The 24,720-nt window shown below is 36.7% G+C and overlaps 2 protein-coding genes and 1 long non-coding RNA gene across 3 annotated transcripts; 1 reads left to right on the top strand and 2 right to left on the bottom strand.

Annotated features, from left to right (window-relative positions):
- Positions 1–606: 606 nt before the first annotated feature.
- LOC145564698 (chaperone protein dnaJ 11, chloroplastic-like) lies at positions 607–1,059 on the bottom strand. Its single transcript, XM_081624929.1, has one exon. It carries the CDS (start codon positions 1,057–1,059, stop codon positions 607–609), a length of 453 nt encoding a protein of 150 aa, XP_081481055.1.
- Positions 1,060–1,815: 756 nt separating this feature from the next.
- On the bottom strand, positions 1,816–7,898 carry LOC145563365 (DNA-(apurinic or apyrimidinic site) endonuclease 2-like). Its single transcript, XM_081623809.1, has 10 exons — positions 7,494–7,898; positions 7,288–7,399; positions 6,616–6,837; positions 6,301–6,386; positions 5,521–5,636; positions 5,290–5,370; positions 4,977–5,177; positions 4,002–4,153; positions 2,467–3,134; positions 1,816–2,163 (listed from the first exon to the last, which is right to left on the bottom strand). Exons 1-10 carry the CDS (start codon positions 7,602–7,604, stop codon positions 2,089–2,091), a joined length of 1,824 nt encoding a protein of 607 aa, XP_081479935.1. The 5' UTR covers positions 7,605–7,898; the 3' UTR covers positions 1,816–2,088.
- A 618-nt stretch (positions 7,899–8,516) lies between these two features.
- On the top strand, positions 8,517–16,141 carry LOC145562124 (uncharacterized). Its single transcript, XR_014094283.1, has 4 exons — positions 8,517–8,728; positions 10,528–10,631; positions 12,735–12,807; positions 15,737–16,141. It is a non-coding gene; the product is annotated as an uncharacterized LOC145562124 (long non-coding RNA).
- Positions 16,142–24,720: the final 8,579 nt, after the last annotated feature.

The following is a 24,720-nucleotide window of genomic DNA, read 5'->3' as shown; positions in this document are numbered from 1 at the left end:
GCTCATGCTATGGCTCACCGTAGCCCACTCAATCGAGTACTCAACTAGAGTGTGGAATTGTGGATAGGGGGTTGTCCAAGCGTGGTGGAGGAGGTTGTTGTGTTTGATTATTGCCCAAATATGAATAATAACTACCGTTGTGCGGCTTTATCAAAAAAAAAAAAAAGTTGAAATTAAGAACATAATACTCCCTCTATCTCATAAAGTCATAACAATGCTCATTTCTCACTTTTCATAGGCAATAAAAAAGTATGATAGTAAATAATTGACCTGAACAGTAAAAGCAAAAACTATGAAAAACAAATGTAACATTTTAGAATACACCCACTGTATTACTCGACAAAGAGAACATAACAATTATATGTACAATATCACTTGGTAAAAACATGTATCATTACATAATTTACATTCTCCAAAATTATACTTGGGAGTTAGGAGAGTAATTTTGATCAATCTCACTCACACAATCATATTTTATCTAATCTAATTACTGTATTTGATTAAGGTCAATAAGCTCAATTCAAATCATTTACAACCACCAAAAAAAACAACCTAAAATGTGAGGAGGCTTGACTTTTTTCAAAAATATCGTCATCAATTTCATCATCACCAGCATTGATCCGTCTCCCAATTCCGCCTCGGAACCCTACAAAACGACGACGTCGGAGAATTCGACAATCCCGGAAACGGTCTCCCCGGCGGTCGGGAATACCGCGACAACTTCCGATCATAGTCAGCGCGTTTGTCGGGGTCCGACAAGACGGAATACGCGGCGTGAACTCTCATGAACTCGTCGGCGGATTTAACCTCACCGCGTGCGGCGGCGTCAGGGTGGCAAGACCTGGCGAGTCTTCGATAAGCTGCTTTGATCTCCTCGTTGGTTGCGCCGATCGGAATCTCGAGGACTTCGTAAAAGGAATTGGCGGAGGTTTCCGGTGAGGCGGTGGCAGCGACGGCGGAAGAGCGTCGGAATCTGGAAGATTCTGGAGAAGTAGAGAAGTTTCCGGGGAAGTTTTTGGGAGATTTGAAAAAAACGGAGGAGAGAGAAAATGAGAGCATTGGAGGAAGATTTGAAATGAAGGTAGTTTTGGTGAGAAGTGGTGTAACGGATTTAGGTGGGGGCGGATTTTAAGGGGTACGAAGAAAAACAAGAGGATGAAATGATGATGGTATTTGTTTGTTTTGTTTAAAAGGATTGATTTGTTTTGGTCGTGACTCATTCTTTGATTATATAAGTTTCCTATTGGTTATCCATTTGACGATCAGGAATTAGTGTGGACTCTTATTGCGTTGAGAAAGATGTATGCCCTATTTTTTTGCTCGTTCCGTTCTGCTGAAATCTGCTATGTTTTACTTAGAAGTTAAAAAAAAAAAAAAACAGAGCTGTATTCATTTATTATGGATTCTCGATTTTCTCGAAAGTAATACAGTATTTGTTTATTGTATACTCTATTTGTTTTTGAAACATGTACTCATTTAATGTGGATTCTCATTGTTTTGTTTACATAGGGAGTATAGATTATCTTTCTATTTTAAGAAATTTTGGAGCTAATTTTGAATTAGAATGTTGGCCGACAAAAAGTACAACAATTTTATATGGATGCCAACTAGTTTAGTTGGTTAAGTTAAATATGTTTACATCACTGTTATTTTTTTTTAATGAATTGAAACTTAGATAAAACCATACAATAATTAAGTGCACATCAGATTATTTCCATCAGTGCGTAGATATCGAATATAGCTGAGCAAGCTGCATCAACAGTCAGAACTTCACAAACCGCACCAATGAAATGTGAAAAACTTTCATGATATTGATGCAGTGAATGGCAAAGATGCATTGAACAATTGAAGGTTAACTGGGATATAACGTTTACAGGATTTACATGGTACAACAGAGCAATGAAGCTTAACCTAAGGGACTAAAATTACAAGGGCAGGATCGCAAGAGATGTCAACAAGTGCAAATATAATTATCAGAAGTGGGAAACACAAAATGAAGAAATAACAGTATCCTAAATAGATAGCAAGAACCAAACTTAGGACGGCTCATTTACATCTGAACTCGGATTCCTTGCAGATAGTGTCAGACTATTTTTTCTGTCTTGATTTTGAGCCAGCCCATCGAAAGAAATCACATCTAGTTTCAGGATTTGATGCAGGGCCCTGCATGAATAATGTCCATTTTAAGTACCAATAAACCAATACCCTCAACCACATTCATAAACTGCATTATAATCTTTCATCTTTAAAACAAGTAATGCTACAGGAATCGTTGAAGAAAAAAATATACTGAACAAAGTGATTTAGAGAACAAACTTAGGCGGACTAGATGTAAGAAAATCTCAACTCAGATAAATGAATTGGTAACAGCGAAAATGATCTTTGTAACCTCATCACCTTAGCATAACTTTATAAGCATCTTATTTAGGTAATAGATTATTATGTGACTAAAAATAAAGAATTTACCTCAGCGCGTGCACAAGCATAAAATCTTCGCCCAAAATTAGGACCTGATTTTTTTACAACCCGAGCAACGCAGGGTTCATGATGCCCTTCACAAAGAGGTATGCTATCCTGCATACGTTGTTGAATCCTTTGCCATTCCATAACAGCAGTCTTTCTTTCATTTTCAGGACAGCAATCAGTTGGAGGGTAATGCTCTTGAGAAGAAGCACTTTCATCAAAATTGCCTTCCTTGTAGATAGTTTCTGTTGTTTCTTTCACATAATCAGGAGAAATGACAGTACTTTCTAGGTCATCTGATGCATCCTTGGTAGACTTTTCCACATTTTCACAAGTATTAGGAATTTTTTGAAAAAAGGATGTCAATGAGAGTTGAGAATGTTGATTTTGTTTCACTTTCTTCTTCTTTGGAACACCTGGTACTGATTGAGTCAGCCGATTTCCCGCTGTGGCCACATCTTGGCTTACTTTGGAAGTACTGGGCTCATTTTCACTGGAATTCACCACTGAAGATGATAGTGTATTTAAACCAGTGCTTGATACACTACAAGAATAAGATGCTTCTTCAACCCTTCCGATTAAATCGATGTCATCATCATCTCGTGTGGCTGGACTTGTCAGCGTACCAGCACCAACTCTTTCAGTCATCTGTCTTTTCATCAAAATTGACACTGCATAAAATGTAGAGCTGAATTACAAATTTAGGACAGATGAATAGATCCTGTAAATAATGAAGCAAAAATTGTGGGATCTATAAGAGACAACGGTCCAACACTAGGGAGTAGAAGAGAACACTAAAGAGTCTATGGCACTGAGCAATATCTTTCATATTGCCAATTTAAGCTTCCATTTTAAAGTCTTAAACAACACTTGCAGCATGACCTGCCTGTACATCAGTTATCTCCACAAACCAGACACTCCAGCAGCCATATTGCTATTAGTGGCAACCTAATTGAGCTAGCAGGTCACATGCAAGAGTAGACCCCTGCCCCTTTCTCTAATCTTTGAGCAAGCTAAGAAATTGAAAGAGAATGAAGGACCAGTGTAAAGGTAAGATTAGAGAGACAGAAGATTTAAAACATTCCTTACATGGAAAACTGTTAAGAGAGGAGATACAGTTTGATACAACTTGATACTACAACCATAAACATCTACTCAGTAAGAATTAGGCAATCACAAAAAGTTTCCTCTGAAATAAGAAAATGCAGCTAAAACTATGCAACCAACTAGGCAACTAGCAAAACCAAACAGCATATCAGCAAAAAAGAAAGAGAAGCTCCAGGATGCTAGGAGTTCCACCTTAAAAGCACATATTGGTTTTCATGTCATCGGTAATATCTCAGTTCTACACGATTGTTCATGTTTTGCTATCTTAAGATAGAGATCTCTAACCGCTATATATAGTTCTACTTTTGATGCTTGGAAGTTGTGCACTTGTGCAATAGATAAGATGTGCAAACATCAGTATATGAACACCATGGTTGACTGATATAAATATGTTCACAGCATCATCAAATGACAGAGGAAAAGTCACATACCAATAGTTTGTTGTGACCCACGAATCTCTGGCATATATCTGGCGGATAGAGGTGGTGTACTGTGGATTTGAATATCAGGAATATCCTTAAGTGTAACAAACACAGGAACATGATCAGAACCTTCCAGTTTAGTAGCTCTACCTCCTTTCCAGCTATAGAACAGGGCAAAACATAATAGTGAGATTGCAGGGAATGATGATCCCAAATTTAATAAGCTAATCTATGACGTACTAGCCAAGAATATGCTATCTCAAAACAATTACTCCCTCTGTCCCACGTTATAGTTCCTGTTTTTCTATATTGGAGACCCAAAATGTTGTTCTTGTTTCTATTTTTGGATAGTATGTAAAGACCATTATACCTCATTTTTTAACTTTATTCATCGTACTTCCTAAACTATCTTGAATTTTCCACTTGTCTTGTACTTTTTTCCATTTTCTCTCTCTAACTTTTGTCTATAAATGTACTTTTCACTTTTTTTTCATGTACTTCATCCACTTTCTCCTCCCATTTCTTAAATATCATGAGAAAACACAAACAAGAACTATAAACTGGGACGAAGGGAGTAACAATTTAGTAAACATTATATCAGATCTACAGTAAACTATAACTATTTGTTATACAAAGAGTTGATATCAAGACTCAAGAGGACATATTATTTTCATCCAGAGTACCTCAAACCATGCTTTATGTCTATATTTTTCTCAATATAAACAGAATATAAAGATTTTTTTATATACAATTTCAATGAAATAGAAGGATCAAAAGAAAATCAATAAAAAGTATCAATTATAGTAATAAAATAGTTTTATTTGGTGGCAATTGTTAGAAAAGACTCTCATTCCCTTTTCTTGCTCATAACAAATCCTGCCTCCAATTAACATACATTTACCAAATTCTAGCACTATCTTTTGACATTCAAGATCATGTAGCATGCCCCACTTTCTGCCAAGAATTAGATAATCAATCATATACCTCAATGAGATTCCAGGCTTCCATCTTCTAAATTGTGTCATTATATCACACTCTTCAACATGACAAACAGCAAGGTTATGATCATCAATGCCCTGCATGTGGTGTAAGCATACACCAGAAGCAAGGATGTGGTCAATCCTGCTCCCAAAATTAAACTCTTCAGCACCTGTATGTATTGGCCAGCATGTATATGCATCAGCCCTGCGTGAGAAGAAGATGATTAAAAAATTAGATCATTGCAAAAGTATGTAAGCTCCTTTGACTTATGATTTGTATAGCAAAGAATAAAACCTAACATAAAGAGGCTATAAACCTTTCTGGATGTTTTTCTCTATAAAGGTCAAGAAAGGAACCTCCATTTTTCACCAACAGAGATCTAAACCATCTACGGAACCTATAAAAAAGGAATAAACGTTATCTTAGAAAAGCTGAAAGTCTAATTTTGTTCTCCTAACAAGAGAAACAGAAGGAGAAAAGAAAAGGAGATTGGTGAATGCTTCAAAAGCCAACCACATAAGTTGAAAATCAGAAGATTGATAGTTACTCATTTTGCTCAAAGTCTGGCCCAGGTTCACAGCGATCTACAGCAGAAGGAGCAATGTTCAAATCCCCTACTACAATTATCCGCCTCTTTTCTTGTTGAAGCAATTCCCATCTTTTCTACAAAAAACTTCATATTTCAAAAGTCCAATAAACACAAACACAAAGAGACAAACAGACAGACAGTCAGATAGCCTGTCTATAATGCTAAATGAAAATTGTAATTTATCTTAAGAAAAGAGAAACTTTGAGCCTATTCTTGAAAGTTACTAAATTTTCCTTTATCATTTCTGTAACAATATAAAACTGCCTGTAAAGTAGTCAATATTTTGGTTATATCAGAGGATCCTATGTCCAATTTCCAGATATATCTTGAGCATTGGAATAGCATGGGTCCTTGAGAGGAATATATTAGCAACTCAACAAGAAATCATTCACATCAAGTAAGACTACATACTGAAACTCTAGTTACAACTCATTTCATCCCATAAAACTTGTAATTTTATTTTTTTTAGTTGCCCTGAATTATGGTTTACCTTACACTGTTATCAGGCATAGATATTGTTTCTGTCACTAGTTATTGTAAAACACAAGAGATAAATGCACAATCCATTTCTGCGAATTTTCAAAGTGTAGCCAACTTATGGACAGAGTATTAAACAGCGAAAAATATTGATGCATGTAATTGATCAAAACATATATGCATAAAAAATGTACTCCAAAGTTCTTGGCAACACAAGAGAGCAATGGGAAGTATATATATCAGATATCAGACCACATATACCTGCATAATCTTGAAGAAGTTGGCTTTGAATTGAATCCTCTCCTCATCTTCGGGAGCTGCTCTAGGTCCATATACATTAAATAGAACTGCAATTCCAACATAGCATCTTTACAAATACTGTTGAAAAACTTTCAATAAGATATCAAAATAATCAGAAAAGAACTTGAAACATAATATAAAATCAGCGTGCAGGATCATGGAAAATGGATTGAAACCCTAGGATGAATTGCATAGTTTCAAATTTTAAATCACTACAACACAGCTTGTATGCTAATATATGAAATGATCACTAGTATGACAGCCTTGTCTAGGTACCAAAATGACAGTGATCTGTGATGACACAGCGACCCTCACTGTCGATCTTCAAAAGCTCATCTTTTCGAAACTCCTTAAGGAATTCCAAGTCCGAAAAAAGCTCGCCACTAGATTCATTTCCACAAGTATCTAAAAGACCAGTAAAGCCTTCTTCTGCAGCCACAGGTAATGCCACTTCTGTACTAGAAAAGGCTGATTTTACACGGCAAAACGTTGCAACACCTACAAATACTATCTCATGTTAGCACATTTCAAAGGAAGAATGATAGATATGATACTCACTTCACTTGATATAAAGAAACATGCTTAAAATGTATAAGCAACTCAGAAGGAATCATTCATATAGGTGAACATTAGCATACTCAGTTCCAAATTCCACTTTAAGGAAAAATGAACATCTATACACCATACAAAAGCGAAAATCACTAAATCACTTTTCCCTACTAAATTCTCTAGTAAGAAACGCATATCAAAATGGGTCTTATCGGGTACTAATTTATAAATGCTTGCATTGGAAATTAGATGTTACAGCCCATTAATGCCAACATTTTTTGTTTCAAATATCGGTTAACAAAAATAATCGAGCATGACTCGGGTATTAACTAGTTATATCGAGCTAATATAAAAACCCCGCCAAGGAAAACGGAGGGAAATTGGGCAAAGAAATGATACCTGAATAACCAGTGCGACCTTTTCCGCAGGTACGAGTACAAGAAAAGAAGGATTCATACCCTTGAGCCATTATCAAATCTGCAGTAAGCTCTTGTTTTGTTGCTTTAATCTCCTAAATTTCAAAACTTTAAATCAATCACACCAAATAATAAATTCAATTAATTTCACTTTAATTCCCCAGAAAATAGAGTATAAGAAAGAAAAACCTGAAAGCAGATGATATCAGCATCGAGAGAATCGAGTAATTTAAGGAGAGAACCAAACTGGGTTATCCTTTGTCGGATGCCATTAACGTTGTAAGTTACAATCTTCAACATTTTTGGCAATTCAAATCAACAAAAAGTGTTTTTTATTGTTGTTGTTAACATCTCAAACAGTTTTCTCAGGTGGGTATTTTCGTTGAGACATTTCATCGAACAGGAAGTGTCCATTCTTGTAATGTAGCAGAATCATCGCCTGAAAAGAAACTGTGGAATATAATTGATCATAATTTTAGTATTCTGTGACATGGGATTTTTTAGCCCTAAATATGAAGAAGTCGCTAATTGATTTTCAGTGTACTGCAGTATGAAGCGGGAGAGAGGAAGCCAACCCTTCTAAATAACCCATGAACATCCACTTATGGCCTTATGGAGTTATGGGGTGGTGTTTGAATCTAAGTACAACTTAAACACTTAATAGTGGCTTGTGTTGTGTCCACTTTGAATGTCAACTAGACGCGAATGATTTTTATCGGTAATTATAAGTTGGAAAATTTGTCAATTGCATTTTATTTAAAGTTTGTATTTTATAAATTGCAGTTATTTAAAAAAATAAGTGTAAATTACAACATAAAAGTACTAATAAAAATTGTATATTGCCATCCAATCCAATTTGTTATCGATTTGCGTGTCAAAAGGTTTTATCAAGATTTTAGAGGTCATTTTAGTCCTTAAAATCCAAATTGAGCTCGAAATTGACAAAAAAATTTAACGTAAGTGCTTTGTTTTCTCGACAAAAAATAGTTGCACACATAATAAAGATGCAGATTGTTTAGCAAACAAAATAAACAAGGCATTCAAATTGCAAGATTGAAGATGATTGAATTTCACCCTTATAGTTCCATATATTATACTCCGTATTTCGTAGTAGAGTTTCTCGTTAACCCTTATACTCCATTATATTATTTCGAGGCCATATGCCTATACCCCTTGTTTGTTTTTAGGCCATACTCTAATTTGTTTCATAGAGCAAAGTTCGCTTTATTAAGTCGAGCAAAAAATGTCCTTTATAAAAAAAAAATGTCGAGCAAAAAGTTGCACATGGGTTAGCTTATTCCCATGAAATTTGATTAAGAAAAACTAACCTCTACCACGTTGGGCTGGTAGACCCAGTAACTTCAATTCATCAAACCACTCAATTCGAATTCGCTCTACTCCTCCCCTCTCATCATCTTCACCAGGTAATTCCACCAATTTTCGCTCTTTCTTTTTTCTTTTTTTTTTTTATTTTTTTATTTTTTTATTTTTTTATTTTGTGCTCTAAATTATACAAAGTACCAAATTGTTCTTCATCAATTTTGAAACTTTGTTAATGAATTATTCAGGATTACGTTTCAAAATTCCCTTTTTTTTTCTCCCCGAAAAATTCATACCATGATTTGCAAAATTGATTAGCTTTATTGTTCAATTTAATTTAAGTTGTTACTCTTTTATTATTTCTGACTTTATGAGTGAATTTAGATCTCAATTTCCCATTTAATTTGACCGAGAATTAATTACGTTTGTTTGTTTTAAGGTTGATAAGCAAAACCTCAAATTTGGTAGGATTTGATAATGATTGAGAACTTGTTTGATTTCAGCAATACATGTAGTTTATGGAGTTTGATGCGTAGGGTGGCTGTTATGATACTATATTGTCTATATCTAAGTGCATTATGTTATGTATTATCCAAATCTAAAGTTAGATGCAACATTGTTAATAACACATATGGAGTATAAGGTAAATGGAACGATTGTTGGTATTGACTGTGATCGTTTGCCGCATGAGATGGGTGATTTAGCTAGTAGAAAAGTTTGAAATCAAATCGGTGAATGAATTGCACCCTGAGTTGCCAATTTTATTGTTGCGATTGAAATTATTTGATAACTTGGTCGTAGTTACAGCATTGATCTTGGTTGGGGAGGGATTAATGTTTTCAGCTATGCGGGGATTGGGAGAGGTAGAAAAATTGTTGCCCGCACTCAAGTGGAAACTTGATTTGAACATTTCATCACCATGAACCGGGGAGATGACATCTTCTTAGATAGCATTATTTTCTCATTGATTTAGCTTTTTATTTTGTCGTCCCCCAACTGAGGATGCTTTTGTGGATCATTGGATTAAAAAAAAAAAAAAAAAAAAAAAAAACAAAAACCAATGAACCTTTTTCCTTCCTTGAATAAAATTATGTAGGGATTAAGACATGGTATATACTGATTTTATAGCTCATATTTCTAAACAATTAGTTACATAAAAGAGATTGAACTCATTGGAGTGGTCTTCCTTTGCACCAAAATAGGGATTATCAAATGGGTAAGAATTGGAAAATTGAATGTAGTTCAGGTGATGTCTCTCTTGCCGCTATTCTCCCTATCTAAGCTTTTAAGTTAATATGAATCTCACTTTCTTAATATGAAAAAGCCTAAAAGTGTTGAAATATGCAAGAGGCATATGATGGGAAACAAATTAGAATAATAGCTGTACTTTTCTAATATGCATAGTATGTTAACTTGGCATTAGACAATTGGAGTTACAATGACTATAATACTAACAATATGTTTGGATAACAATAGTGAAGAGAAAGGAAGGGGAAAGAAAAAGAGTGAAGGGAAAGGGAGAAGGTGACCTTCCATTTTCTTCCAAATCTCTCCAACAATGGAGAGATTTGATTTATTAAAAGGGGAAGGAAAACGGATCCTTTTAATTTCCTCCCCTTCCCTCCTTGCATTAGATATCCAAACAAAGGATAATGTATCTCTCATTTTCTCATCTCTTTTTCCTCCATTTCTCTCTATCCAAACATAGTGTAAGTGATTCCTGACTTTTTTGGTTTTACTACAAGTGACGTACAAATAAACATTATTTGCTGCTCTGTATTTGTGAAAGGTGATTGATTGTGCTTAGTGAATCATTATAACTAGTTGTAGATTATTTTTGATACAAACTTTCAATTCATGTATAGAAAAATCATGAATATGACATTGCTCTAGGTTTTCACAGGTGAAGGTCCTTGAGAAATCATGAATTGGGTGCAACGCAAGATCTACTTATACAATGTTACTTTGGACTCTATATGTTAGATTGGTGGGAGCGTTACCTTTTCAGTATCCTTTACATTTTTTTTTTCTCTTCTTTGTCATGCATTTCAATTTGCCTTGATATGTTAGATTGGTGGGAGCGTTACTTTTGTATTATTTGCGGCCTCCATATGTTTATGCTATTTAACATGTCGCCGGGGACTGTTGTAGTGGATTTGTGAAGTATCCTTTTCGCCTTGATGTGTTTCCACCCCTAGACTAGGTGTCAGTATTCAGTTATTCACAAACTACTATAAATCTACGATAAAGTACAGGCGCATAGCATTATTTGAGGATGAGTACTGCTTCCACTGCTACATCTGTTTAGTTCATGGAAACCTCAAAAACTATGCCGCGTTAAATATCAACAGCTAAAATATTATATACAATAAAGTGATAGTGGAATAGGTGAACAAACATATACTGATTTACAATTGAACCCGACAAAGTTTGCTTTGTGGATTATTGGATAAGAACCAATGGGAAAGTTTTGTCTTCTTAAATGATATTGGGTGTAATTTTATAGAGGTTAGGAGTATGAGTTAACATGTGGAGCATAATAATTTGAGCAAAACCCTTTCAAGTGATGTTAAAATTCAGAATTATTGCTGTTTTTTTAGGTGTCGCTGGGGTAATTGGCTTGTGTTCATATATATGTCTATACTGCTAGCCTGTAGGTATGTGCAAGAGTGATGAATCTTATAAAATGTCATAGAACCCATGATGATGAAGACCAAGAGGAGGATGGGGCTGTTGTGAATGAGAAGAGAAGCTCATTTGTTGGAAGAGAAAGAGGGTATGGGTTTGTTATGAGGTCGGGTTACTCGGGTATGCCATTTGCACTGGTCTTTGATGGAGGGAAACTGCCATTGTTGGTGGAGAACAAAGAAAAAAATTCTCAATGATAAGAAAATTGACAAAAATATTCCATAAAGCAATATGGTTCCATTCTTTTGATGTTTGAAAAGGGGTGATACCGATGTTGCAGCAAGAGATCATAGGGGTTGTGAACAGAAGTTTAGGCAGCTGATTGAAAAAATTCAACTCATTCCTGGGAATTTTGAGTGTTAAGTTATGCTCCTAAAGTGATGGAAAGGCAGCCTCAATGAACTTGTTGAGCTCACAATTTTTTAAACATGGAAGACAACTCTGAATATTTACCCAAAAACCTTCATGTTTTGAATTAGAAAGGTTTTGAAGTTCTATGATGGTATATGATTTATTAGGTATATGCCATATTTGTGCGTGTAAGTTTCATTATAAACCTATTGTAATTTGAGGGCTTGAGAATAAGATGTTCTGGCCTTGAGGGGTTATGTAGTTAGAAACTGGTGATATGGAAACAAGGAAGTGAGTGTAAAAAAGTATTGAGAATAAGCAATGACAGTTTTCATATATACAAGCTTATAGCCTAACATATACTACGAAGCATGAATAACTATCACTGTTACACAATTACTCATGGGAATGCAACTGCCTAAAAACTGCAATCTTTATGAATTTTGACATTATATAGAAAAGTTTTCACAAATGAATTTATTCACATGTTATCATTTTAGGACTAAGGCTTTGTTGTTGTTGTTGTTATCATACTCTGTGCCTTTCCACATTCTCGTCAAGGATTCAAGGTGACAAAATTTGCCCGATGGTTCACATCCTTAATCCTTATTTGGCCTGTTCGGTTGCTTATGCTATCAGTCTGTTCAAGGTTTATGAATCTTTTTATTGAATATTGGTTAGATGTTCTTGTTATCCAAAATGAGTCTTATTGTGATATTGTTGCAGTCATTCCTATGTCTCTTTGGTGTCTGTATATGATGCTGATAATAGATTTGAGATGAGTCAGATGACTGTAGTTAAGTTAGTGATGACTATGTTCATATTAAGTGATATGATTTAAGAGATGCGAAGATGGTTTTGCAATCTCTACTGTTGATTGAGGGGGATCTGGGAAATATTACTTGCTTTTACAAAATTCATAAATAATGTCAAGTTTGCCATTCTTCATGCGGGGCTAGGATTTTGTTAGGCTTGCAAGTTTTGCATCTGTTGATTTCATTCTTAGTTTCATAATTCATACTAACCACTTTGTACATTTCAGTTTATTATTGAGCTCCTTATCCTGAACAGATGCACTAATCATTGTCTTAATGTGGTTTATTTTCTACAATGGGCTACGACAAATATCTGAATTCTGGAACAGGTAACTTGAATCATCACATTTTTGATACATCTATCACTATATCAGTTAGTCTTTTATGGTTTAGTGATGAAGTGCTTGGATTAGCTGTATATGGTTTAGTGATGAAGGGCTTGGTATAATTCTCCAAACTTGGTTGAATTTTCGCAGTGTATTTGTAGTTGTGTACTTATCTTTTGGTTCACTGTTTGCTTAGGCCTTGGTTAGCATGTATATAGCAGATGATGGAAAGTAAACTATGGATATTAAGACATCATTTTGACTATTAGACATTATATAGTCTTTGAGAGTTGGAAATTTGTCACTATCAAATATTGACTAAATCAGAGAAAAGACATGTTTAGTATTGTTAATTGTCAAAAGATGTGATTTTGAGTTTCTCTGTCCAATTGCTTTTAATATACCACACGAAAAGTTGATGTATCCATTTGTATTTCTTAAATTTTTTTTGGCTTATGCTCGTTCTCAATCAACAATGACAGGGTATGCATCTATTTAAAAAGGGTCTTGGTTTGGCTTGTAATTTTTTATTATATTTTTATTCCAATTTTTATTTGAAATAATTGAATACACTGGATGTTATGCTGTTGTACTGTTAAGTGGTAACATCAGAGTAGAATTTGGCCTTCCTTTTCTTCTATTTTACTGGTATAGGTCACCAATTTGGCCCTCTTTTATGCTGTGAAAGTCATATCACGCCCATAATTTATACGCCTGTCTTTCTGGAGCCATTGCATGGACAATAGTTTTCTCTCCCCAGCCTCATATAAAGTTGTTTGAAAAAGCACTATGCTGCTTTTGTTGGATCTGATTATGAGCGTCATTGTTGGCACTTTAGTGCTTATGATTCTAGTTCCGGTTGCTGGAAAGAATCCTTAGCTTGGAAGTAGCTCTGGAAGAAAGTTAGTTTTTTGGCACTAAGATTGATGTCTGACTTAATGACTTTGCTTATATATACTGCATCTGCACACCATAAAATATCTGGCATCAACAAGTATTGCTTGATGTGGGCTAAATTTTTTTTCCCACTTGTTAATGTTATATTCTTGATCTTTTATCTATCCAACATAAATTATAGGAGGAAGCTGAAATAGGTCTAATGGATAACTTGATATATATCCGTAAACCTTTAATATGATTTATGGTAGTCCAATGAACATAGAGTAAGTCAAACGAAAATAAGACATCTTATGAGTTCTGACTCTATTGCTGATTCTTTGGAATCGTCTTTTTTTTTTTTTTTTTGACAGGGAGTTCTGACTGTATTGCTGATTCTTTGGAATTGTCTTAATTCTCACATATGCTAAGCTAGTTCTAATTATATACTAGTTTTTTTTTGACGAGAATTATATACTAGTTGATAGGCTTTAAAATGTATCTGCTTTCTCTTGGCCATCTGTAAGCCTGCCAATTAAAGATGGGCAATGTGCCGTGCCGTGCCGTGCCAAAATTTGGCACACCCCAGCCCACGGCACGGCCCGACCCTTTTTTTTTAATTTATTTTTTTATAAACGATATATATATATATATATATATATATATATATATATATATATATATATATATATTTAGTACAACTTAATTTTATATAAATAATGTTATTAATTTATGTTTATGTTAATGTTAATATATTTTTTTTTGTACAACTTTATTTTAATTAAGTTTATATGAATTATTTATGTTTAAGTTTATATAAATAATTTTATTAATTTAGCAAAGACCAACAATACATAAAATTAAAAAAAATTACGAGTGCGTTAAGCCGAAAACACAAAAAATTGATGAATAATGTATTTTATTATATGCCGGTAGTCGTGCCGTGCCTTGCCTAGCGGGCCGCGTGCAGACCCACGTGCCGGCCACCGTCGTGCCCCGTGCCGTGCCCGTGCCAAAATCCAACTTTGTGTTCACGGCACGGCCCATGGCCCACAAGTGGGCCACCGGCCCAGGCCCGTGCCCGTGCCCGTGCCCATCTTTACTGCCAATCATCGGTCCCTTTCTCTTAATTTTCTTTGAGAAAGTTTAATTAGGCTTTGTTCTGTTTAGTGACTGATTTATGGTCTGTCGGTCACTGACAATCATGGACTCTTATTGCTTTGAGATCATTGATAGACTGCTAGTGATCCAATTATCCCAAAGCTTCTTTCTTCAGTTGTACTTTACCCATCTTTAAGAGGGAACAATTACCCTCTTTCCACTGCATTGTTATGAATTCCCTATTCTGTGTCACTATTAGGTATAAAAGGAATTGTTCTCTTTTGTTTTATACTCGTAATACTTTATAAGTTTCTAGCAGAACTTTCTCATTCTCTTGACTGGGGGACAAAGATGAGAGACATGTTCAGGGATTTTCTTTGGGTCTCTAGATATTGGCCATTTGGGCTGTGAAAAGTGTGCTTGAATGTGATTTTTATTTCCTTTAATTGAGTCCGGAGTATGTCTATGTCTGAAATTTTTTACTCGCTGGGAATAAGCATAGTTTTAGCAATCGGCCACTTGTTCATCAAGTAAAACTCAAAAATATTTATTATTTGCCAAAGAGTTCCAACTCCCTGTTCAAAAGTGACATGTAGTCTTTCATAGCAGTAGGACATGGACTTGGGGAAGGGAGAGTTGGAGGGTGGAGCTGAGTCGAATGCACAGCCATACTGTTGTTTCACGTGAATAGTTCCGTTTTTGCTACTTTAAACTTATTAACCTTCCCATTCCCATTCCCATTCCCATTCCCATTTGCTCCCTGGCTTGATGTCAAGCTTACTGTGCAGTTATTTGCCTTCTATTTCTCTCCTTGTTTTCCTGCCTGAACTTTATCTTTATGACAGTGTATCGAACAATCTAACATTTTGCTGGGTTACAATGATTTAATTGTCAACATTTTATTTACAAACACTAATGGTGATTTGATATGCTTTTGTTTGCCAATGTTGTTCAGGTATCTAGGGGGAGGTGCGTAGATTTCTCTTACAAATGGATGAAATTAACAAAAGTTGAAATTGGACATAACTTCTGATGTATTGCTAATTATTCATAGATCCTATTCATTGTACCTTTATCAAATTTTTTTTTGTTTCTTTTACAAATTAGTTTCTCAATCTGAACGAAGGATCGTTGATCTGGGTTTTGCTCCCCAGTTATATATTGATCCTTTAAGTTAATTATATGTTAATATTGTATTTTGAGAGTGGATCTCTATGAATAGGGTCATTGTGTACAAATTACTATGTACCGTCTTCAATTATTTAGACGAAAGAGAGCAATACATTGCAAGTTTTTTTTATGACTGTAATTTGGATGTTTAAAAATTTAATGCATTGCTTATGAATTAGAAATTAGAAGAGTGGCTCAATTACAATAATTTTCAATGCCTTCAGTTTTTTCTCTTGTAACTTTTTTCTCACAGAGAGAACTTTTACTGCGCATTATCTGGTTGAGTGTAGCCCTAATTCTATTTGTTCTAAGAAGCTTATTGTTTATCTTTAATAATTAGATGGGAAATTTGTATATCTAATTATCTATTTTGAGTACACACCAGTTGTTTCGGGTATTTTTTGGATTTCCTCGGATACTGGTCACGCTCTTCAGGCAACGAGACTCGGACACCTGCAAAATGAACGAATCTTCCTTTATCGGAATATTCGCCTCCGATGATCAAGTTAGAGATCTGAAACGGAAAAGGCTAGAGAGAAAGTAGGGAGAAGTTGGAGCTATTTAATGCTCTTTCTTGTAATGTCGTAATTCACCCCTCCCATCATAATTGATTGGAGTATTTATAGGGGTGGGAGTTTGTGTCCCTTTAGGGTTTGTACCCTAAAATTCCATGACGTGATTGGCTGCGCAATCAGGCGATGCCACGTGTAGTATGGGGCCGCCGTTTTGCGACTTTCATGAAGATCTCTCGGGATTTGGGCCATGATGTAATAAGGCCTTTTTAATGCTGATTTCAAGGGCTTTTTATGCCTTGGACACGCATCATCTTCCCATAGTGACACGTGTCGCCCTTTGATTGGGCCACGTGTCACTACGGGATTGGTCCACGTACATGGGGTATTTTTACCCTAAACATTTGCCCCTCAGAGGGGGTGGCTCGTACGATAATGGCCGCCTCCTTTGATTTTTCACTTGTCTTGAAGCGTACGGGTATACAGAGATTGGGCGGACGGCTGAGGTGCATAGATCTGTCCGCCCCATTCGAAGTTGGCCGTCTTAGGCTGGCATGCTGCTTTCGTCCGCCTAAGGATCTAGAGGAAGCCTAGCTCTGAGAAAGAAGCGGACAAGGTACGCCGCCTAAATTTTCGGGGGAAAGCGGACGTCTATCTATTGAGATGGAAGCTTTAGTTCCGTCTATTTTGTCCGTCATTTCGGACGCGCCGTTATTTGGCCGTCTCTTTTTCCGTTCATTCTAACAGCATTGTCCTTTTGCCCCCTTAAATTCTAGGTCAAATTTTCAAATTATAACCGTTCAGCTTCCATAAGCGGGAAAGATGAATTTACCGATATGCCCCCATAAATTTTGCCTATATATACAGGGGTTTTGACCTCATTCTCACACTTTGGAACTTTGAGATTTTTAGAGAGAGAAAGTGTTTTTTCTTTGAATCTTCAAGAGCTCCGCCGTGTTGTTGAGTTTTCCGGGCGTATTTTTTAGTTTTCTGGTCAACTCTCAAGACTTTTCGAGTTTTCTACACGTATAGAGGTAGGCCGCCTGCTTTCTTTCCCTTCTTTACTTGTATTATTTTCCTTGCTTTTCTCTTTTTTTTTCTTTTTTTTTTTAAAATCTGGCTTAACACTCGATTTCGTCCGTTTCTCCTCATGAGGCCAGCCGTTCGCCTGGGACTGAGGAGTCTAGAGTGGACGGAGACGAGTTGTCTCCTTCATAGAGTGGGTCCATTTCTAGTGCGTACCAACTCACCTCCACCTATTCTTCTCTGTCCATGCAATCGGACATGGCAAGAACGATGCAAACACATGATCGTCATGCGGCCAGAAATCCAGAAGGTAGTCTGGTGAATCCTAGGACTCCTTATGACCCCAACAACACTGACTTAGAAACTCCCTCTACTACTCCTACGACCGCTTCCACGGGTACTCATTGCTCGGCCGTGGAAGTGACTTCATCCTTTGAGGAGCGCCAACGTGCACAAGGCGTCTCTTCTGCTGCTGGGGTGTCCGGGCCAACCCCAGAACCTAGGTCCTCACGATAAGCCAACTCGGCCAGACAATCAGCCGGGTTGCTGGATCTTGTGAGAGGCATCCTTCCCTTTCTCGGGCGGCCACTGCTGGTCCGTCCGCTTCAGTTCCTTCACCATCCCATCTCCAACATAGCAGGTCGGACAGATCAAGAGTTAGAATCTCTATCAACGAACCGTCCGACCTGCCCCCTCGCAGTGGCCCTTCTTCGGAAACCAGGGCAACCACTGCTAAAGATAAGGGTAAAGGTCCCTTAGTTACTGAAAAACCTCCTTCAGCTGGGGGCGGCCATGTCTCCAGGAGCCGTAGCTCGGCCGAGGCAGCTGACTTGGACAGAGTGTTGTCCTCTGAGTTTGGTACTGCCCCTCACCAAGAGGATGAGGAGGCTGAAGATGAAGCCAAGGCCGAAGGTGAGACGGCCGAAGGAGAGGCGGCGACCGAAGGTGAGGTCGCCAATATCGACAACTTCAAAGATCCGTACTCCTGTACGGTGGGTAACACGCCTTGGGCTACCTCAATGATGGATTTGAGGAATACGAGTTCCTCCATCTGGGAGAGGGCTTCGAACTGGTGGCGCTGCGAAAATCTCACTCCGTGGCCGCATGGGAGGATGAGCGGCCACGACGCAAAGCCTTCTGCGTCTATAAGGCCGCCTTTGACGTTGGACTCCGCTTCCCCCTTCACCCTTTCGTCCGCACTGTTCTGGACGAATACAATATAGCTCTTTTCCAGATGATGCCCAATAGCTGGTTGAATGTGTTCGAGTACCTGGTGACGTGCATCCGCAAGGGCTTTAAGCCGGACTTTTTGGTTTTCTGTGAGATGCACTCCATGACCAAGCTGGAGAAGCACACGGACGGCCGGTTCATTCTCAGCACCCCCAGGGATTATATGGTGGTGGTTGACCGTGTCTCCAAATGGCGAGATTGGAAGAATCGTTTCTACCGCATCAAGACTAAGGATGTGGAGTTCAACCTAAGGATGAACCGATTTAATGCCAAGCCAATCCAGCTTGGACGCGGGGTCCACAAGCCGTACAAGCCACCCGTTCACCCTAGCCAGATGCACCAGCTTGAGTATTTTGGAGTCAATAGGGTGGAGAAGGACGGCAAGATGGTGGTCGTGCCTAAGAACTAGGTTCCTTTATCAAGTTGGCTTAGGGACCCAACATTCATGTCAGCCTACAGCCTGTACAAGAATTTGCCCCAAGGTGGGATGCCTAGGTTTTTCTTGTACACACATTATTTCTTCCTTTGAAAATTTTCTAACTCTTTTTCTTCTTTTATTCTGCAGCGGAGGCGTACGTCATGCTGGATCCTGAGCAAAAAGGGGAGATTGACATGGCTGAGATCGACTTGGCCAGATACAAGGCTCGTCAGAAGATGTACAAGCAAACCAAGGAGGTATAAAGCTTTTCGAGGTCTATCGTTCGTGTTGCTAGGTTGGAAGAAGACTTCTACCTGAGTCTACACGGACGTTGTTCCAAATATATATATATATATATATATATATATATATATATATATATATATATATAACTTTTGCTTGCTTTTTTCAGCTGGCCACTCCTACCCCCAGAGCTAAATGAAAGCAGTCGTCCTCGGCTGCTAAGGATGATAAGGACGGAAAAACGTCCAAGCAAAGGAAGACGGTCGCATCCAAGACCCCTTCCACCACGGCGGCGAAGACTAAGTCGCGGACTGCTTCTAAGCAGTCTAAAGGAGAGCAACCCCGGCTTGGTGATAGCGGGGTCTCCAAGTCCGTGGATCCGGCCACCAAGCCGGTCCATGATGAGTCCGTGAGAACGGACGATAGGGGTAAGTCGACCCCGGCAAAACCGACCGGACCCATCTTGACTCCGCCCGTCCAGAGAGTCCAAAAATTTGATTGGCTCGAGGCCTATCAGTCTGCCGGTGACCAACCCGGCCGCACAGGTGAGGAGGGCGACGAACCTGCACTGCCTCCTCCATTTACCTTCAACCCTCTTTCTCCTCCGATCTTCTCGGACGGTTAGTTTAGATAACCTTGCACAATTTTGTCTTTTTAAGTCTTATTACTCAAACTAAACTCCTTTGCGCCCGTGTGAAGATATTACGGAGGAGTTAAATATGAAGCTGCCCGGCCAGTCTCTTATTGGGGAGGACAGAAAGGTCATGAGGGAAGCCATGGCCAGGGTCGTCCCTGCTGAGCAACGAGACAAGCTGCGGGGAATTCATGAGGGATTCATCAGCCCTATGATTAATTGCAACGCTGAGGTAGCATTCCGCAACTTATTCATACTAAGAATACTTTCATTTTTATTTTGCTAACTTACTTTGTCTTGTACGCAGATCTTCCTGCGGCTGACCGCCTTCCTTGAATGGAAGGATAAAGAGAACGAGAAGCTGAGAAGAGCTTGGGAAAAGGTCCAGAAAGCCCAAGACGCCGTTATCGGGACGGCCGCTGTCCAGCGCACCTACTTCAAAACTCAGATCAACGCGTTGTCCGACAAGGCGGCTGTAACACCCCAATAATTCTCCCTTTTCCAAACCACTTACTTTAAATAAAATAGTGGAGAACCATTGACATGTTACCGCCACGTGTTAAAACGTTAAGGCTTTATCAAAGTATTGCAGCGGAAAAACAAACTTAAGTCTTTAAAATAACACAGTTTAGAAAACGAATAAGTCAAAGCTAACAAATTGGAACCATATAAGGCCCTTATTTAAAACCAAACCAATATTAAAAATCCAAAACATAAATGAAATTGCAAAGCATAAATAATTTCAACACAAAGAACGAATACACTCAATCACACCATCCCTTGACAATGCGATTGTCAAATCCCGAACTGCACATCATCAAGCTAACCTGTGCAATACTGCTCCCCAATAATACAAGTGTAATAATTGGATCATCACAGGGTCATTGAAAGGCGAAGGCCATGACCAAAAGAAAACACACACAAAAGCACGCAATCAGCAAAGCTGAGTACATACAAGCTACAACGTACCAAACCTAGCATGCTCAATTAATTAAAGTAATTAAATATACAACACGAATTCATTAATCAAGTCTCCACACTTAGACAATTCAATTGACTCAACATACTTACTAACCAATTCCAAACACTTGACTCATCATATTCAATTTAATAAATTTAATTTAGTTTGGAGTAAGCAATAGACCAGGTTGTCCAATCCAGGTCTCAAATGACCATTTGAAATAAAAGTTTAGCGCGATGCAAGAATGGGCGCGACTCCATTCTCACAAAGTTAGTCTAGGATCCCATCTAACTTTCATTATAAAATAAAATGTAAATACCAAAAGAGAAGAGGACATGTTGATCAAACAAGCCTCGAAAAGCCACGGGCTACCACCGTGTACCCCAACCCATAATTGTCAATACTCTAGAAGTGCACGCTTTCCAGAGTTTTATTGCTCATCCATGTTTCACTTTACGTGATTACAATTTTAATTAATAGCCGACTCAATCAAGAAGACCATACATAACAATCATACATCAATTCGTTTTTAATCTTATTTAAGACAATGGTGATCACATCACAAATTAACCTTTAATTCCATTAAACTTCCAAATTATCCAAAATTGTTGAACATAGTCAACTCACCTAGCCATTTCGGCTTAATCCACCTTTACTCAACATACTAACAAGTTATGATTGAGTAATAAATAAATAATAATAACCTTGTGGAATAATTAATAAATTCATTCCACTTAAACCATTCAATTCCAATCCTTTAATAAACCAAATGTGGTTAACAAACCAATCCAATAAAATTATGCTTGTATCAACATTCCATACAAACATTTTATCCAATATAATTCAACATGTTTGCATCCATAATTCCATACAAACATAATCAATTCACCAAAACATGTTTCATAAACATAAGCACATGAATTAAATCAATGTGTAACCAAACAATTTCCATCCAAGTATTCCCTAATCATGAAACTAAGTTCTTTCCTTTTGGTACCTAAACATGATACTACTTATAACGAAGTAGACATGTACGTACCTCATACAAACAATCCTTTTGAGCCACTTTTAATCACTTAAAATTCTCCTAGGGAATAATCACTTCCTAGAAAACAACCAACAATTAATATTACTATCCCAAGTAATTTCCAACAATATAATATGATGAAAAACTTATTAAAATAAATAAAACATATACTTATATGCTTAATTAACTTTAAAAATAATTAATTTTATTAATCAAACTCAAGGATAAAATTTTAAAAATAAAAAAACTTCGTTAAAAATGAAAAACTGCCCGAAAATCATATTTAGAGGCAGAATTTGGCCACGAGAGGGTGGTACTCACTACCAAAGGTAGTGAGTCTTTCTTAAAACATCGTTTCCACATGGAAAACACTACTTTTTTGTCAAAATCGGATGAGTTCAGAACCTGATCGGGATTAAAACGGGATTAATATTAACGAACCGAAATCTAAACATTAAAATACGAATTTACGTGTTCAAAATAATCTGGAAACTAATTAGTAATATAATCACCAAAATTTCAAAACATCATTACTATAAAAGCCCTAAATCAATTGTTCATAAAAACCCTAAAATCATGATTTTCAATAAATTGAAACCCTAGGTTTATAATTCATAAAATATGAAATTTATAACATAAATATAATCTGAAATTTATAATCTTTATACCATTAAAATATAATTTAATACTAAAAATATAATCTTTATACTAAAATCAAAACCCAAAACAATTAAAATAACATTAAGCAAAATAATGAAACAAAGGAGGATGAAAATAAGACTAACCTTTTTGTGTGGAAAATTTTGGGGATGTATGGGGTATTTATAGGAGAGAGAGTGGTGTAGGGTTAGTTTTAAGATTGGGCCTCATAAAATTAATGGGCCAATTAAGAAAAGAAAGTGGGTTTGGTTTGTTTGCTGGATATAAATTAGTGAAGAAAGGTTCATAAAAAGTTCTTTGTAATAAAATCGTTCATCAAACCCAAAAATAATTTGAAACTTTTGAAATTAAATCCGAAAAAAATACAAATAAATATTATGAATAAAATATAATTTCATTACTAATATATTTAAAAATACGGGGGATTACAATCTACCCCTCTTAAAAGAAGTTTCGTCCCGAAACTTAGCACAAAATCCCTTAAATTGCAAAACTTTTGCATAAAGCCATTTCAAAAATTTCAAAATTATATCCCAATTGTGTCATAATATCGACACTAATACTTTATCACCATTCCAATTTACGCACTTCACTAGATGCGTAAACAAATAAAATCGCTATGAAAAGCATGAAAACACCATAAAATAGCATAAAATAGGGTAAAAAAAAAAACGCGAAATTATACGCATTCTACCCCCCTTAAAGAACAAGAGTTACGCCCTCGTAACTCACCTCATTAAACAACTTAGGTTATCTCTTTCTCATATCATCCTCGGCCTCCCAATGGCTCATGTTTTCCTCACTTTTCGAGTATACCAAAATATCATCAATAAAAACAACTACAAACTTGTTCATGGAATACTCGATTCATCAAGTCTATAAAAATTGCAAGTGCATTGGTCAACTCAAAAGACAAAACTGTAAACTCGTAGTGCCCATATCTAATCCTAAAAGCAGTCTTAGGTATATCCTTATCAGCCACTCTTAATTGATGATACCCCGAACGTAAATCAATCTTGAAAAACACACTAGCTCCCTTCAATTGATCAAACAAATCATCGATCTTGGGTAGTGGGTACTTATTCTTTATTGTGACATTATTTCAACTCTCTATAATCGATCCACAATCTCATGCTCCCATATTTCTTCTTCACAAAATACATCCAAAACTCATTCACAATTGGCACATCTTCCACATTCACTTACTACTCATTTCCAAGTCTTGCACACAACAAAAGAACAAAGGATGCCCCTTACGTACAAGTTTTGACAACTTTAACGCAGAAATAATCCCAATACCATTTGGTTTCCCAAAACGTCTGTAATACACAATCTCCCCCAAAGAACTCCTTAAGTAAACATTCTTTATCTCACAATCAATCTTATATTAGCTTATAAGTGGCTAACCAATCTATTCCCAAAATGACATCAAGGTCATCCAACTCAAATTCTATAAGATCAGATGGAAAATCAGTCTCTCCAATCCTCAAAGGTAAACCCTTATGTATCTTGGTGCACCTCACAACCTCACTAGTAGGCAAACTAATAAGCAAGTCAATCGAATTTGGTTCAACTAGTCCTAATAGCAGCAGCTAAAGCATCATTGTTAGCCATCCTCCTTCTCTACCTAGAAATGTAACACACTCTTAGGCTGACATCAGCGCGAAAAAAACTCTTCTTGCTTAATAAATCACATTCATAATCATCAAATATATATATTAAGGTAGAAAGGTGGACACGGCCACACAATCGCCCCTAATAAGTCACTTTCAAAGGAAATGATTATTTATTTTTAATCATTCCTACGCACACGAAAATTAAATAAAATAATTCCCTTGATTCAATTCCACCAAAATTCATGCATCAAGTGCATAACATCATTAAATTAACACACATTAGTAGACACATAATTACATGCTTCACACAAATAAATTAAATCATTTAAACATTTCACATTACACAAAGAATCTCATTCCATTCCATTCCATATGACATGCTTTAATCCTTAAACATGATACTAAGTGATCACTCAAGTTTGCACCATTACATGAACATACA

The sequence above is a fragment of the Chenopodium album genome, chromosome 10 (genome assembly GCF_948465745.1).
Source record: "Chenopodium album chromosome 10, dcCheAlbu1.1, whole genome shotgun sequence".
Classification (NCBI taxonomy): Eukaryota; Viridiplantae; Streptophyta; class Magnoliopsida; order Caryophyllales; family Amaranthaceae; genus Chenopodium; species Chenopodium album.
This window is presented reverse-complemented; position numbering and strand designations above follow the sequence as displayed.